General features: G+C 29.6%; 1 protein-coding gene across 1 annotated transcript; it reads left to right on the forward strand.

Annotated features, from left to right (window-relative positions):
* Positions 1-14: 14 nt before the first annotated feature.
* lute (BTB/POZ domain containing protein 3 lute) lies at positions 15-16,032 on the forward strand. Its single transcript, XM_071185002.2, has 4 exons — positions 15-197; positions 284-485; positions 9,455-9,878; positions 11,573-16,032. The coding sequence occupies exons 2-4, from the start codon at positions 413-415 to the stop codon at positions 12,618-12,620; spliced, it is 1,545 nt and encodes a 514-aa protein (XP_071041103.1). The 5' UTR covers positions 15-197; positions 284-412; the 3' UTR covers positions 12,621-16,032.
* The last annotated feature ends 269 nt before the right edge of the window (positions 16,033-16,301 follow it).

Raw genomic sequence — 16,301 nt, forward strand, 5'->3', positions numbered from 1 at the left:
TTTTTTTTTGCAGATAATTTTATGCTTCCGTGTTTTTAACCTGAGAAAAATTAAAACAGAAAATTTTATTAATAATCATCAGTTTCCTGTTTTTTACTTTAAAATTTAAGTATTATCGATTCTAATCATATCGATTAGGTTCCTTCTGAAAATTTTTATATCCTATCAACTAGGCTGATAATGGAAGTCAGTTGCAGGCGAGGCATATAAATTAATTATATTATATTTACATTTTTCTGTTATTTTTCTTGAAATGAATAAATAACATTGCATTCCATTGCAGAATGAAATACCTTTGAATGATACTTATGTATTAAGCTGCATAAGTTTCTTTCTTCGACCTTGTTTTCCATATTTCCATAATGGCGTAGCAATGGTGAATCGTACATATTATTAAACTTCAGTAAGACGTATGATGTCTGCAAAAACAAACAAACGTCGAGAAGAAACGAGTTGCGCCCATTTTAATAAAACTTGGATGTTGGGTAATATATTTTTTATAGTTATACTAATAAATATAAATTTGATTTTTAAAATATACTAAAAATAAGTGCCGAGTGTTTGTTTTCGTTTCTCATTTTTTGTTTTTGTTTTACAATTCTTCCTCTGAGCTTTGATGTCATTATTTATTTAAGATTATATAACTGCTACTCCAATTAGATATTTGGTTAATATTAATCGTTCAATTATTTGGCATTTTTCTAATTTTGTTTTAATGTAATTATGATTAATATTTGCAGTAAAAAAATATTTTCTACTTTTGATCTTAATGCAAGAAAAAATATTATTACATTTATTCCTTATGTTGAAATTAAAAAAATATTCTTCTTTGCTAATTGTGCATTTAATTTTAAGCTACTTGCTGTAACATTTTCGTTAATGTTTTGTATGGTGTTAAATTTCGAATAAATGTTATGCTATTGTAAAAAGCTGAAATCTGTTAGATATCAATAAAAATGTTTCTTTATTCTTCTACAAATATGAGAGTATTATTATATAATTTCGAACACTGCTTGCAACCTGCTATCTATAAGATCCATGTTTTTACCTATAATGATGTTTCACAATTTATGGTGAGCCCAGTGTTTTCATTACAGAAAAAAAATGAGAGAGAATTTCTCACTCTTTCTCAAAACCAGGGTGAGATCTCAAAAAGTTAAGTGAAAATTAAAAAAACGCGAATAGACTTGGAAAAAAAATATTACTTTAATTATAATAAATTTTTAAATCTTCTAATTTTTAAAGCATTGAATATTTTTGCTGCATCATCATATGGAAGCCATTCTATATCTACTTTTACATTAGGTTGCTCAAATGTTTTTCAGTCATTTGTATACGATATTTTGTCTTAATTCGGTTTTGAGTGCTAAATGACCTTGCCGCACATGCTGAACAATTCGGAATCACTTAGTAAATTTGTAGCATTGAAAAAAATTTTATCGTCTTGCATGAAGAAATCTTACCTTCCGTGAACATGTGGTTGCAGAAAAATGTGTTCTGAAAGATGTTCCGTCATTCGGGGGGGGGGGGGGGGGGCATTGTGTTCTGCTGTTCGCACCGGTTCTGAACAATACTGGTGAATAGGGAAGCTAGATAACAGGGATCCATGTTGAAAATAATGAAAGATCAAGGAAGAAAAGTGAAACGGATTTTATTCAAAATGGCAGAAGATGAATTTTTTTTCTAAAATTCGCTCATTTTGAAATTGATTAATAGAGTGCGCAATCTTCTTGCGTTAATAATTTTTTACTGCGAGAAAAGAAAAAAATAATCGAGGTTCTCGCTCCTTAGTGAAAGCACTGTGAGCCTATTAGCTTGATAGTTTTGATCATCAGAAAGTGATAGCTCTGGCAGCAGAAACCCTATTCGGATACTGCAGACAGAAGGGGAGATTTCCATAACGTTATCTGAAACTAAAAAATAATCAATAGATTGTTAGATAAAAAATTTATAATTTTTAAAAACATTCCAAATCATTTTCTTTAGTTAGCTAGAAAGAACTTTAAACAAATATGTATTGACTTCTGAATATCTGATGACTGAGTTTCAGTCTATTTCAAGATTATTGTTTAAAAATTAAATGAAATTTGATTTAAAGTAGCACAAATTTTTAAGATCTACCTTGGAAGCCCCTTGGATAAATACCCCAAAGCCGAGATTTTTCGTCCTTTTTAAAACGCCATCATTTGTCTTGCTTATAATTCTGGAAATAATATTACATCTTTAATTTTCAAAAATAGGCGATAAAACTTAGAATATATCAATTCAAGGAAAAATGTTTTAAAAAACTATAAATACTCAGTAGAGGAGCTGCATTATTCCATTAAAAAGTAATGTAAAAGGATTTGTATTGTGCAATATCACTAAGTAGACAATATTAGGTGAGTGAAGGTTGAACTCTTTAAAGAAAAAGAAAAAATTTCCAAGACTATGGTATAAACTGGAAGAAACAAAAAAAATTTCTTATATTAGTTCATTTCCATTAATTGTATAAATTTAATATAAATGAGAAAACTAAGGCTAGAAATCTCATATCTAACTTTTTTCAAGAAAATAACAATAAAACCATGATGATTTATTTAAATTTAATGAGTTTTTTTAATGTTAATTTAAAATCATTTGATATTTTGCTTAAATGGTTTTTTTCTGCATCTTATTAAAAACAATAAAAATTGATTTCATTGATGTTTGAGTCATTGATGTTTTAGTGAAATTTTAAAATTTCATTTTTCACAAAAAAAATGTTGACTGTGCTGTAAAATACTGAATAAAAATGCTGACATTTTAATTTGCAAACTATTAGCAAAACACTATTTAACCCTTAGAATAGAAGACAAATTAGACAAGCTATTGTTTCAAAAGTTATCAAATATGACTGAGTTAAATTTATTATTTTCTTGTATTCTTTTTTCAATTCTATGTAAAATATTGGTTATTAAAAGTAGTATTCCATTCTAATATTGTTCCAAGTTTTTAATTAAATGTTCACAATTCACAACATTAAGTTTTAGTTCAATATTTCTTTGAATTTAAATATCTTGTAATTTGTAATAAAAATACACTTTAACAAAAAGGATAAATGGATAATATGAAAAATTTCATGAGTTTTAAAGGTTAAGTTTTTATCTAAGGTTTGTTTATACAAATGAGAAAGAAAGATAAACTTTAAGAATTCGTAATCTATCAAGCGTAACTTTAAAGTTATATCAGTCACCAATTAAAAACATTTGCAATTTAAATTATGTTCAGATAAATTATTATATATTTGTGTGCTTTTGTTCTCATCTCACTTACTATATTCTAATCAGACTTAAAATCATAGCATTTAATTTATTAAAAACATTTTTTTCCAAATCAATTTAATGTATTTAAATAGCAAAAAAAAAATTTAATAATTTCTCTTTTTCATTCCTGCAAGTATAATTAAATTTCTGTAAAACTTACACTATTTATTACATGAAATATAATATGTGAATCTTTGTTTAGAGTTTATGTTGGATATTTAATTTTAAATATAGAAAAATATAGGTATTCCTCTTCTCCCAAAACAGATATATTCGAGGGTTGTAAATTAAATAGTGGCAACTTAACCTTGAAACTCACATAAGGGCTGGCATGCGCAAATAGGATATGGGAGCGGTGAGGTGGCGCTGTTGCCGATGTGTAGAGTGCAAAAAAACAGTCGATCTGCTTAGAAGGGTAGTTGAGGAGTTTCGTTTAAGTGAGGGGTTTCGTTTCCATCACTCTAAAGTAGGGGTGCATAACCAGCGGCCTGCAGCAGCAATCTGAACCGAATGAAAAAAATTAATTACAATTTTTTTTCCTTTAAAAAAATTTGGAAATTTTAAATTTCTACATTCAAGTTTTGGACGCACCCAATCTCAATCAATGTAGTTTTTCGATCGCTTTTTTCCGATAGGTAACGCTACAAATTTAAGCATAGTTTTGAAAATCCTAACATTTGTAATACATCATTATAACGATACACGAATTTTGAATTTCCGTTATCACTTTTGACGTTCTTCATGTATGCCGATTTCCTCATCAATCCAACCCATTTTCGCGAAGTTTCTGAAATCGCGATTTTTGAAAGTTGTGAACGCTTTATTTGCGCAAACTTCATAGCAGATCTAAATTACTTTTGATCTTTTTTTCGGCTGTTACTGCTAAGCATTACTGCATGGCTTTTAATCTTTCTACATTTTAACACGATATTATTACACATCACGAGTAAAGATTCACTAATTTAGATAACCATTTTTTGACGTGGGTTATTTGTGCCGATTTTATCGCAAATCAAATTATTTTTCAATTGTTGTTTTGGCAATTATTGCTATATATTTCTACAAGGTTTTTTAAGTCCTGATATTTTTTATACGCTATTGCGACGCCTTTATTTCGAGTCCCTCATTGAAATACATAATTTTTTGACGCGCTTTATTCGCGCCAATTTCATTGTAAATATGAAAGAATTTTGGTAGTTTTTACTGCGCTTTCCCTATGATTTAAAAAATTCTTATATTTGTAATACTAGTCAGACAGCACTTGAGTTTTGAATCATGCATTAAAATAATTACTTTTTATGTGCTCTATTTGTGCCGATTTTAACATAAATATAATAGGTTTTTCAAAAGTTTTCTTTTTTTCTCCATTATTGTGATTTAAAATATCCTGATATTTTAACAGAATATTACAACTCGTGCAATTCGTTTCTGTTTTATTTATTTATTTATTTTGTAACCTAAAAAGTAATTACGTATCTTATCAAAATCGACACCTTCCTGAAGAGAATAAGAAAAATAATTTTAAAAAACGAGATGTGTAAATTTATATAAAACGCAGTCTCTTTTGTAAAAAAAATAATTCAAAACATGTGCACAATTCCCATGAACAAGTGGAAGTTTAATAGCACACACTCCTATTCTTTTTGTTGTCATGTGATTTAAAAATCACATATCGCGAATCATATTAAAAATCAGGAGTGGAAGAACACCATTTGTGACAGATTCCAAAACAGATGAAGTTATTTGCCCTAAGTTTAATATTGCCCACAACAGCTTCTGTCGAAATACAGTTTTTCAGAATGAATTTGGCCTGTTAAAAATTACAGAGCAGTCTTCAAACAAAATCATTAAAATTTTTATTTAATACCTCGAAAAAGCTATCACATGATCAGGTCGATAAAATTATCACAATATTTAAAAACTTTGCAATTTACAGGATAAAAAGTTTTTAAACCATATTCTTCCTACTTAGACCATTTCATATCATTTATGATCATATGCTGGGAAATGATTTCTTTATCATTAAATTTTAAATATGTATGTGTAACTGTAAATAGTAAGTGTCATTTTAAAAAAGTATTGCTCACAAAAAGTTGTAAACAAGTATCTTAATAGTTTTTTATTATTAAGTAAAATAATTCCTTCAAAATTAATGTTTTTTTTCTTCTTTTCCTTCCCTGTCTCTTATAATTAATTTAAAATAAATGTTTTAAAGTTGAGGTATATTCCCTACTAAATGTTAATTCTTTTTTTTCGCTGAAGGGGTTTTGTTTTAATTTTAATCATTTTTAACCCTTATCTTTCTTTAAATCAAAGTATAACTTGCATTTTTTTTAATAACGAAATATTTATCTTTTTAAATTTAATTAAATTTTTAACATTAAAATTTATATTTAAAGGGACTTTTGAATAATGTAATATGATAAAAATAAAAAGGATTTTTCCTTACTTTTTAATTATTTCAATTTATCTTATTTTTTTTTCTGATAAATTTATTATGTTTCTTTCCCCCTAAAGTAATCAGTTTTGCAGTTTCTCATTTTAAAAATTTAAAATTATTCAATTTTATGCAAAGATATTACAAGGTTAACTGACAAAAAGAAGTCCCTAGAACAATGATGTTTTTATAACAATTGCTGCCAACATGTCTGTCTAAATATTTTGGCATGCGGCCCTTCATTGGTCAATCTGCTGTGCATGTGGCCCTTCACTCAAAAAGGTTGTGCACCCCTACTCTAAAGCATGTTTGCAAAAGGTGATCAGCGGTCATGACTTAAAATCGAGGTTGCCCGTGGCAGAAATTCAACAGAATGATATTGAGGATTAGTGGAAGCCTGTGGCGCAAGTGCTTTACTGTATAGGACAGTAGCACGATGGTTTCAAGCATTTCGCTCGGGTCGGAATGGGACTGCGGGTTTGCAAGGCACAGGTCAGCCCTCCATTCCTCAAGAACAGATCGACATCCTGAGCGGTCTCCTTACCATAAACCACCGATGGGCTGTCCGAGAATTATCCTTAGAGGTTGGTCTGAGTCATCAAGCAGTGTGGCGCATAATGAAGAAATCTCTCAACATGAGGAAAATTGCTTCCCTCTGGGTTCCCCATCGACTAACCGAAGTACAGAAATAGCACCGGTATGCACTTGCTGGCACCCACTTGGAGAGATACCGCAATGAAGGAGACATATTTCTGCTGAGTATTGTCGCCATTGATGAGAAACGGGCACGAGCCTGAATTAAAGCGTCAATCAAATGAATGGCGTCACCAAGGTTCGCCACGTCCACAGAAATTTCGAAAGGAACGCAGTTGGGTTAAGGTTATGCTGATTGTGGCATACGACTGGGACGGTGTGATTCTTACACATGTTGTACCTGAAGGACAAACTGTCAACGTAGATTGCTATTGCTGATTTCTGCAGCACTACCTGCGTCCGGCTATGCGGCGCAAATGTCCATGTCTATTGCACAACAATCTCCCCCATCGTATTGCATGACAATGCTCGTTGCCATGTTGCAAACAAAGTCACTTTCTTATTGCGATGGTGGCAGTGAGAAATCTTGGAACACCCTCCCTACTCACCCAACATTAGTCCTTGTGACTTCGATCTGTTTCCGAAGTTGAAGAAACCCCTCCGAGGTCACCGATTTCATGACGTTTCATCTGTGCTCCACTCAGTAGGGCGCTCGCATCAACAATCAACACCTTGCCACTGGTCTACAACGGCTTCCCGACATTTGGCAAAAGGTTATAAGTAGACAGCGGATTATATGCACTAAAAAACAGACAAAATATGCGTGCAAATATGTACTAAAAAACTTGAATATATGCTCTTAAAACAAGAAATATGCATTTAAAATAGAAATTAAAAGTTCAACTTATTTAAATACTACTATCTCGTCGAATATCATCCAGTCCTTCGTTATATATCGGTTGAAGGTAGTTCTTTCTTAAAGTCGATTCATCGGGAATGATCTGATTGGTACAATATTTTTTTAAAAACTGTCTTAAGTTTGGATTATTTAACTTTTTTAAAGGAATATTGCTGCTTACTAAGGCTTTGCGTAAATCACTAGAAAAATCACTTTCCTTTTTAGCTGCTTGAACAGGAATAGTTAATAAGCTTTGAACAAATCCTTTTGTATTTTGCTTTTTCTTCGCGGAGTGAGCATTAGCCTTTATATGTTAATCGATTTGGTACTTTTTTTCACAGGAAATGTGTTTCTGACAAATCACACAAAATACTATTTCCCCATCGGTCGTAAAGTCCTTCCCTTAGTCCGAAGTCCATGTCTTCATTAAATTTTATTTAGTCGACTTAATTTTTGGCATATTATAAGATTCAGCAGTCAAAAATCGCATTCGAAGCTTCACTAACTACGTATTCAACTGATGGATGTCGAAACTATCTATCTATCGGATGGACTATCAAAATATGTTAGAATAGCAGCTCTCTCCGAAAATGTATTCGCTCTACCTTTTAACTAATCAATCACAGGAAAGGGAGGTCATATTCTACCTACCACAGAAGCCTTATTTTCCCCACACAGATTGACAATTATTTATTCCAGGAAAAGACATCCCTTCATAGAATATCTGACCATCCCTTTCTGAGGTTTCTATGACGAATGTCTGTTTGGGTGGGCCCTTTGTTCCCCCCTTCCCGACACATACCTCATTTCTACATCTTTTTCACCTGATTGCAATCACCCCCAGCAGCATCAATCCAACTGTCCCTTTCAGGTGGTGAAGAACGACAAAAAAAATTTAAAGCGTTCCTTATGCTAATATAAAAAGAATAGTGATATGGTTTTAGGGGGGAAAAGCCATAAAATGCTGAAAATATGCATTTATATGAGCAAATATAACTTTTTGTGCATTAAGTGCTAAAATATGCAATTGCATATGCAGTTGCATATTATCCCCTGGCTAGTTATAAGCTTTGCTGGTGATTACGTAGAAGGAATGTAATGCAATTGTACTTGTAAGTTCATTAAAAATTGATTTATACCTATGTTGCCATTACTTAATTTACAACCATATATTTTTATACCCTATATTATATATATACCTATATTTTTTTTAAGGGAAGGAAACATAACAACCTATCAAACTTAAAATCTAAAAATATTGATAAATGCAGGCTAGCATTAACATATATTTTTTACCCTTTTGAGAATCTTATTAATTTAAGCTCTATATGTTTTAATAAATTACTAATAACTCTATATAAAATTCAAAAATTTACAGACTGTTTAAATAACACATTGTGCATTATTGTTCAAATATTGTTGAGAAGGATTATATATTATTTATATGCAGCAAAAGTTTTGTATGATAAATTTTCAAAAAAAAATTACTTAAAAGAAATTTGCATTTTAAAAATATATTTTTGGTAAAACTTTCTTTCCGAAACCACAAATATTGGGATTTATTAATCGAAATGTGAACTTCAGGATGATTAAATTATACCCACTCTCAGATAAAAACTAAAATACAATGATTCCAATAATTTACATTTTCAATTGAAGAAATTTTTCTTCTTCGTAAATAACTATTGATAATGGAATCAAAACTTACTAGTAGTACTTATCCTTTTTTTAAAAAACACAAAAGAAAAACATGATCATTGAATTTTCATCTTATTTATATTTTAAGTTATAAATATTTTAAGTTATTTACAAATATTTTAAGTTACAAATGGACTTCCTCTGAATAAACCCTTTTTTTCAATGGGTTCAGATTTTTGACCCCCCAAAAAGGGAATAGCAGCAATCTATGAAATAGGGTCCCTTAATGTTAATTTTTCCTTTATGTGTTTTTCTTCATAACTTTTTAAGGAAATGGAAAACTTTTATAAATATCCAAAAATAATTGCATGCAAAAGAAAAATTTATAAATATTTATTTTATTTAGTAATAGTTGAAAAATTTTTGAATTGTGAAGTATACAATTTTTGGATCCTTTTAAAGTATGTATTTTTGCATGGCAACCTACATTTTTAAATATCTTTTTAAGAAATAATTTAAATCAAATCAAATTCAGAAAGTAATAAATAAATCACAAACCCTGTTTTAATCTATTATTTTTGTCAAAAAAATACCTATGTATTTTTTTTTTCAAATTTACAAGTAGTTTTTCTACATTCTGTTGAAATATGCTTTTCTTTTTAGGATTGGGTAACCTACAAACGATCCCAGCTAATTTGCCATTGCAGTATTCTCCACCCCCATCTCTAATCAGTCCTTTACCGAGTCCTATTCTAAAGTATTCTGTATCATGCAGTCCTTCACCTGCCTCTGGCAGTGGGAGCAGCGTTGGAGGTACCAGTCCAGGTAGTACATCTGATCCAAACTGGCAATCTAACCACGCTAGTGTCAGGGAACGTAATGCTGCTATGTTCAACAACGAATTGATGAGTGATGTTCACTTCCTTGTGGGTCCTAAGGGTAGTGCTCAAAAAATACCTGCTCACAAGTACGTGCTAGCTACAGGAAGTTCTGTTTTCTATGCAATGTTCTTCGGAGGCTTAGCCGACAATGAATCCGAGATTGAAATTCCGGATGTGGAACCTGCTGCCTTCTTGACACTTTTGAGGTATTATTGGCTTTCGTATTTATTAGAATAATTTGAATGTTGTTTCAGCAAATTCATGTGTTCCCCCCATTGTTATTCAGAGTTGGGTTCTAGACAGAAACGTTGGATTTACGATCGTAAGCTAAAGTTTTCTTAAAATAGTGTATAAATGTGCCCAACCCTGTTTTCTGAAATTAGTTAAACCTTAGCTCACTGAGTTAAGTAAAGTAAAGCCTATTCTGGTAGCTGTTAGCAAAAAGTGAACAGGCTTAACTCCCCAAACGTTAGCACAAGCACTTTCCACATGTGGTAAAATTTAGAGTGTTTAAATAATGAATATCAGGTAGTATTTTTTATTGCCTGATTAAAAAAAAGAATATCAAACTGTATTTTTTACAAATATTTAATTTTCTATTGAGCAATAAAATGCATTACAGGGGTCTGTGCAGGCCAAATTTATTACCATTTAGCAGTACCTTCACAAATTCAACTTTAGAAAAAACATTAATTTAAAAAAATATTTTTTCTTAAAATTTTGTATCCCATAAGAAACGATAAATCTGTGTTTTTACCATATTTTTGTGTTGATTTTTTAATATAATTTTTAATTTTCACAAATTATGTCTAAATTTTCACAGAATAGGTACCTTTCAGAAAAACCTAGACAGACCCTTGCATTATAAAAAAAAAAATCTCTAAAAAATGTCTATGAATCTTGCTATTAAAGTATGATGGAAAAAAAAAACTTAGCCTTATCGGTTTTGAAATATAGTTCTGAAACGAAATCCAATTTTTGTATAACAATTATAATATACTGTTAGATTAAGTTACAACACCTTAATTAGTAAATTTTTTATCCATTACAGTTTTTTTGCTTACTCACTACTGTTGAACTTAATCATTTTGTTCAGTTTTTAAACTTAATCAAAAAACTGGTTTTTGAAATTGTAATTAAGTTTCCGGTTATTATTTTGCTAAGAATATAATTTGAAAATTTTATTTTTAACATAGCTAGAGAATTTTAAATATTGATTTAGTATTCTCAAACATTGACTTAATAATTTATTAAAAAATTTATTATAAAAATGCTTATTTGAATATTGTAAATATCTTTATCTTAAAATGTTGCTTTATTTGGCAATTAATAATACAGTGCAGAACCTCTTATCCGGAAATCAGAAAACCAGATAACCGGAATGAAATTCGGAACAGGAAATTACTTTTCTTCCATTAAAAAAAAAATTATTTTTTTTTTTTTGCTGCAGGATTTTGAGCCCATTTTGTTATTTAGAGCGTACGGCGTATTGAGTTGACGAAAGAACTGATTTAGATTACGGATCAAAAGCCTTTTGTAGACGAATCTCACATAAGCACAAATGGCTTATATATGTTAATAATAACATTAATAAAATATATAAGCCTGTATATAATTTTTATTTCATAATTTCTTTCTTTATTTAAACTTAAGTGTATTATTATTTCTAAAACTAGTTTTAAAAAATTTTTTAGTTTCGTTTAATAAACATTAAAAGAAACGGCATTTTGTAGCGATTCAGAAAACCGGAAAAATCAGTTATCCGGAATCGTGATGGTCCTGGTCGTTCCGGATAATCGGTTCTCTACTGTAACACTAAATTTAGAAATTAAGTAATAAAAAAACATGAAGAGCAATATTAAGTAGAAATATTATTGGTAAATACTGTCTTTCTTTTTAGGTTCCTTTACTGTGATGATATTAACTTAGAAGCTGATACTGTCTTGTCCACTTTGTATGTTGCAAAAAAGTACTTAGTGCCTCACTTGGCTCGTGCATGTGTTGCTTATTTAGAAACCAGTCTGACAGCTAAAAACGCTTGTGTGCTACTGAGTCAGAGTCGTCTTTTTGAAGAGCCCGATTTGATGCAAAGATGCTGGGAAGTGATAGATGCTCAAGCTGAACTTGCCTTTGCTTCAGAGGGCTTTGCAGACATTGACTACACTACACTCGAGTCTATATTATCTCGAGAAACTCTGATGATTAAAGAGTTTGCTTTATTTCAAGCTGCCCTCAACTGGTCGACAGCAGAATGCCTTCGTCAAGATCTGGAACCAAGTGTAGAGAATAAAAGACGTGTTTTAGGTAATGCCATGCACTTAATTAGAATCCCAACAATGTCCCTTGAAGAATATGCCAATGGTGCTGCCCAATCTGGTTTGCTCACTTTACAGGAAACAAAAGATATCTTCTTGCATTACACAGCTAATAATAAGCCTGTTTTGCCTTTCCCCATCAAACCGCGTGTTGGCTTGAAGACGCAAGTCTGTCATCGTTTTCAGTCATCTGCTTACAGAAGTAACCAGTGGAGATATCGCGGTAGATGCGACAGCATTCAGTTTTCTGTAGATAAACGCATTTTCATTGTTGGTTTCGGATTGTATGGATCCAGCAATGGTGCTGCCGATTATACTGTGAAAATTGAGCTAAAGCGAATGGGAAAGGTTTTAGCCGAAAACAAGACCAATTTTTATTCCGATGGGTCTAGTAATACTTTTCACGTATACTTTGAGCACCCAATACTAGTGGAAGCAGACACCTATTACACTGCATCAACAATTCTTGATGGTGCAGAGTTAAGTTACTTTGGCCAGGATGGTGTAAGTGAGATGACTGTTGGGTGCATAACTTTTCAGTTTCAGTGCTCGTCTGACAGCACTAATGGTACTGGAGTGCAAGGTGGCCAAATACCAGAGCTAATATTTTATGGTCCCAGTCAAGATACATGACTCGAAATGAAACATATTTTTAGCGGTTTTCGTAAGACTGCATCCTCATTTGTCGTTGATCCATATTCATGTTTTTTCTCTGTCCTTTACTCTTGTATGAAACGAATGTTTATGTCTTAAAATATTTTGTTTTGTCAGGGATGCACAGCTAAATATTTAGATAGTGGGCTGCAGAATATCTTGTTCAATGCAAACAACTGTAATTATAATAATTGCTGACATTTTCAGTCTGTTTGAAAATGATACATATAGATAATTGATTTTATACCCTGGTGTAGATAATAAAAATTAATATTAATGAATAATAATTATTTCAAATAAATCTAAACAGATAGAATTATTATATAAATTTATTTTATGGAATGTAAGAAAAGTAATTTCGTTTGTCAAAAAATACTAATACATTTTAAAATAATTCTTCATTTTTACGAATTTAATCAAGAAACAAAGCTTAAAACTAACCCAATATCAGACATGAGGATTCTGATCAAATATTTGAAACTATAATATTTTATATGCTTATCTTTTATATTTTTAGAGTAATTGTGTGTATTTTACCACAAGCAGTGATGCCATTGTCGTAAACAAAATTTGCATGACAAAATGTCTCATACTCTGAGGAAGGCTAAACTGGATCAGTAACTGAAATAACTACCTTGGCTAAAAAAATATATATTTTTATTCTTCATATTTTTATTAACATAGTGCAAGGAGCAAGTCAAAAGATTCCAATGCTGTTTTTTGCCCACGGGTGTGCATCCTGGTGTTCATCTTCCTAAATATATGTAGGTTGTGTAATTGCTGTGTGAATTATCTTTTATTTAAAATGACTGAAAGGATGTTTCCAACTATGTGTTCACTTTTTTTTCCTAGTTAAATTAGGGTGTTTTTTTTTCCTTGTTAAATTAGGGTGTTTTTTTTTCTTTGTTAATTGCTTTCTATGTATTGTAATGTATGCCTAATATTGCTTTATTAAAAAGTGATTTTGATTTTTTGAAAACCTTTCAAAGCCTTTTCTTTAACTGAAAAATTTGTAATTACCAAAATTTAAGTTGTTTGTTTTTTAAATTAATAGTTGTTGAAGTGTCAGTAAAATTTTCTTTTTCTATAGTAAAATACATTTTGCAATTGGAAAATTGAAATCTATTTGTGCAAAATTTCAACTTAAAAACAATTTAAATTTTCTAAGTATTGTATAGTTTTAGAGAGGCCAATATATTAAATATCTCTTTCAATTAAAAAAAAAAAATCATCTGTCTTACGTGACATTTTTAGTTTTACACGTAATGTTAGATATTTTTTATTGAATTGCTGAGAAAAAATTATAGTTAAGTATTGTTGAGTATGTAAATGGTATTTTACTTGGCATTTATTATTGTATAATTTATTTTTTTTATTTTTTGTCATTTAAATATTTATAGTTGACAGTTAATTTTTATCTTGATAACTTTTGCATTGTAATTAAAAAGTTAATCATTTTGACTTATATAAATTTATTTAACTGAAATTACTATTTTCTCAACATTTTAAGTAGTTTTGAATTGACTTCAAAACTATTGTAATAAGCTTTTTTTAAACTCAAATTAAGCTTTTAGGGTGTTAAAAAAATTAATATTCATTAATAGATTAAGATTGAATAAAATAATTTTTTTTTCTTTCTATTTATAACAATTTAAAGATGTAAACAAGTTTTTTCTTAGAATGATCTAAGTATGATAAAATTTAAAAAATATTAATCTAATAGTTAATAATATTGAATGTTTTTGAGATTATTTAATAATTAGAACATCAATTTACAAAAACCTGAGGGGTTTACCTCAGGTTTTTTGTGACATAATTGTAAATATCTGTATTTGACAGAGAGTGGTATTAAAAGGTCAAATATACTTTTAAGTGTACCTTTAATGTCATCTGCAATAAATTATATTTTTAAAATCTCTATGTTTGTAAAAGCTAAGTTAACAGATTTTAAATCTCAGAGTTGAACTAGAAAAAATTTCCGAATTATATTAAATTGTTCTCCTGGTAATGCTGTAAATATATATAAATTTAATTTTCTTGGAAACACCTGTTTTACTCTTTGATACATTAATATATCATTCTTTTGTTTCTTCTTGAACAGTTGTGTGAAAGATAAATTTCCTAACTTGATTTCATAATTAGATGAAGTTACTAATAAACATCAGAATTATTTTCGATTGCTGAACGTGGAAAACTAATAATCAGTGTTAAGGTTGGTAAAATTAGCTTTCAGAACCTACTGATTCTTTTTATTCTAACAACTTTTCAAACTGTTTGCAAAACTTTGTTTTGCTAACTGTTTTGTTTTGACCTTTTTAGAAATATTTTCAAAACTAAAAACACATACTATCATATTTTGCTAAATAAAACCAGAATATCATAAATCTATATACATATGAAGGGAAAAAAAAAAAATTACGAACTTTTCATGTTATGGTTTCAATGATACAGAACCACTTAATTTATGTGAAAGTTAAAATGTAATTTAAACTCTTGCAAAGTAATTGTGGACTTTAATCCTTTCCAAACAAAATTTACCCACATTCAAACATGTGTATGAGAAATGGTTATTTTTGTCACTTTATAATTTAAGAAAATTAATTAGTAGGAATGGGTTTTGAAACTGAATGCTAAAATTTTATAGATTTCAGTTGAAATTTATCTTGGAGAATTTTTTTTTTATTTAGTGCCAATCTAAAATAATGTTTAGGTACAGATTTATACAGAGATTATGAAATATGAATATTGCTCAACCAGGATTATAAAATTTGGAGGTCTTTTGCCATTCGAGTAATTTCTCATACCGAGTTTATATAGTTTTTGGATTGAAATGTACTTTGCAGTAGAGTAGATAGTTGTATATTAAATTCATTCTTCTCATGTCTATTTGTAATTTAAAATAATATTTGCTTACTTTTATTTCAGCAATGATTATGAAGAAATGTATAGATTAAATTTATCTTTTGAATTAGTTTTAAGATTCAGAATTGGTCTTAGAAATTTACTTATATTTAGTTAAAATTAATCTTTGTTGGCCTTGATTTGATCTCTTAATGTCAAGAAATGTATAAATTTAATTTTGTATTTGTCTTGATATTTATCTTTATGAATCACTTAGTATTTGTTTTATTATGCACTTCACTTAACCTATAAAAATCTGAATTTGTATTGAGTCTTAAAGGTAATAAGTTTTATTGCTGTACAGGTAACATGTATCAAATATTGTATAGAAATGGTGATGGCGAAGTGCATTATGAAAAAGGTTATTTTATTTTTAAAAAATTACTTTATGTTATATATTATGAATTTAAAATATTCACATGTAGCTAAAATTATATAGCTCAAAAGTACAATGTAAGAAGCTTTAAAAATAAATATATCCATACTAGCAGTATTGTCTCTCTTTGAAATTTCTTGTTTTATGTTGCTATGGGCCTCAGTACAAGACATCCTTTCAACAAGTGTGTTAAAAGCCCTTAAAGGTGCTTTTTTTCATGGGGTGTTTTTAAAAAGTGCTTACTTTTTCCCTTTTCGAAAAGGGAATGTTTCTTTTCTCCGTGTATTATGCAGATGCGTGCTTTTCACTTTGTTCTATTCAACGTTTTCACAATTCATTCAACCACAAACTATTTCGGTATTCCGTATGAATTTACATGCATT

This window comes from Parasteatoda tepidariorum, chromosome 3 (genome assembly GCF_982258835.1).
Source record: "Parasteatoda tepidariorum strain Cologne lab strain chromosome 3, Ptep-v5.0, whole genome shotgun sequence".
Classification (NCBI taxonomy): Eukaryota; Metazoa; Arthropoda; class Arachnida; order Araneae; family Theridiidae; genus Parasteatoda; species Parasteatoda tepidariorum.

Coding starts and splice junctions, on each gene's coding strand:
- lute (XM_071185002.2), top strand. CDS start 413: ATGATGTCTGCAAAAACAAACAAACGTCGAGAAGAAACGAGTTGCGCC. Junction 486..9,454: donor TAATAAAACTTGGATGTTGG/GTAATATATTTT, acceptor TTTTCTTTTTAG/GATTGGGTAACCTACAAACG. Junction 9,879..11,572: donor GCCTTCTTGACACTTTTGAG/GTATTATTGGCT, acceptor CTTTCTTTTTAG/GTTCCTTTACTGTGATGATA.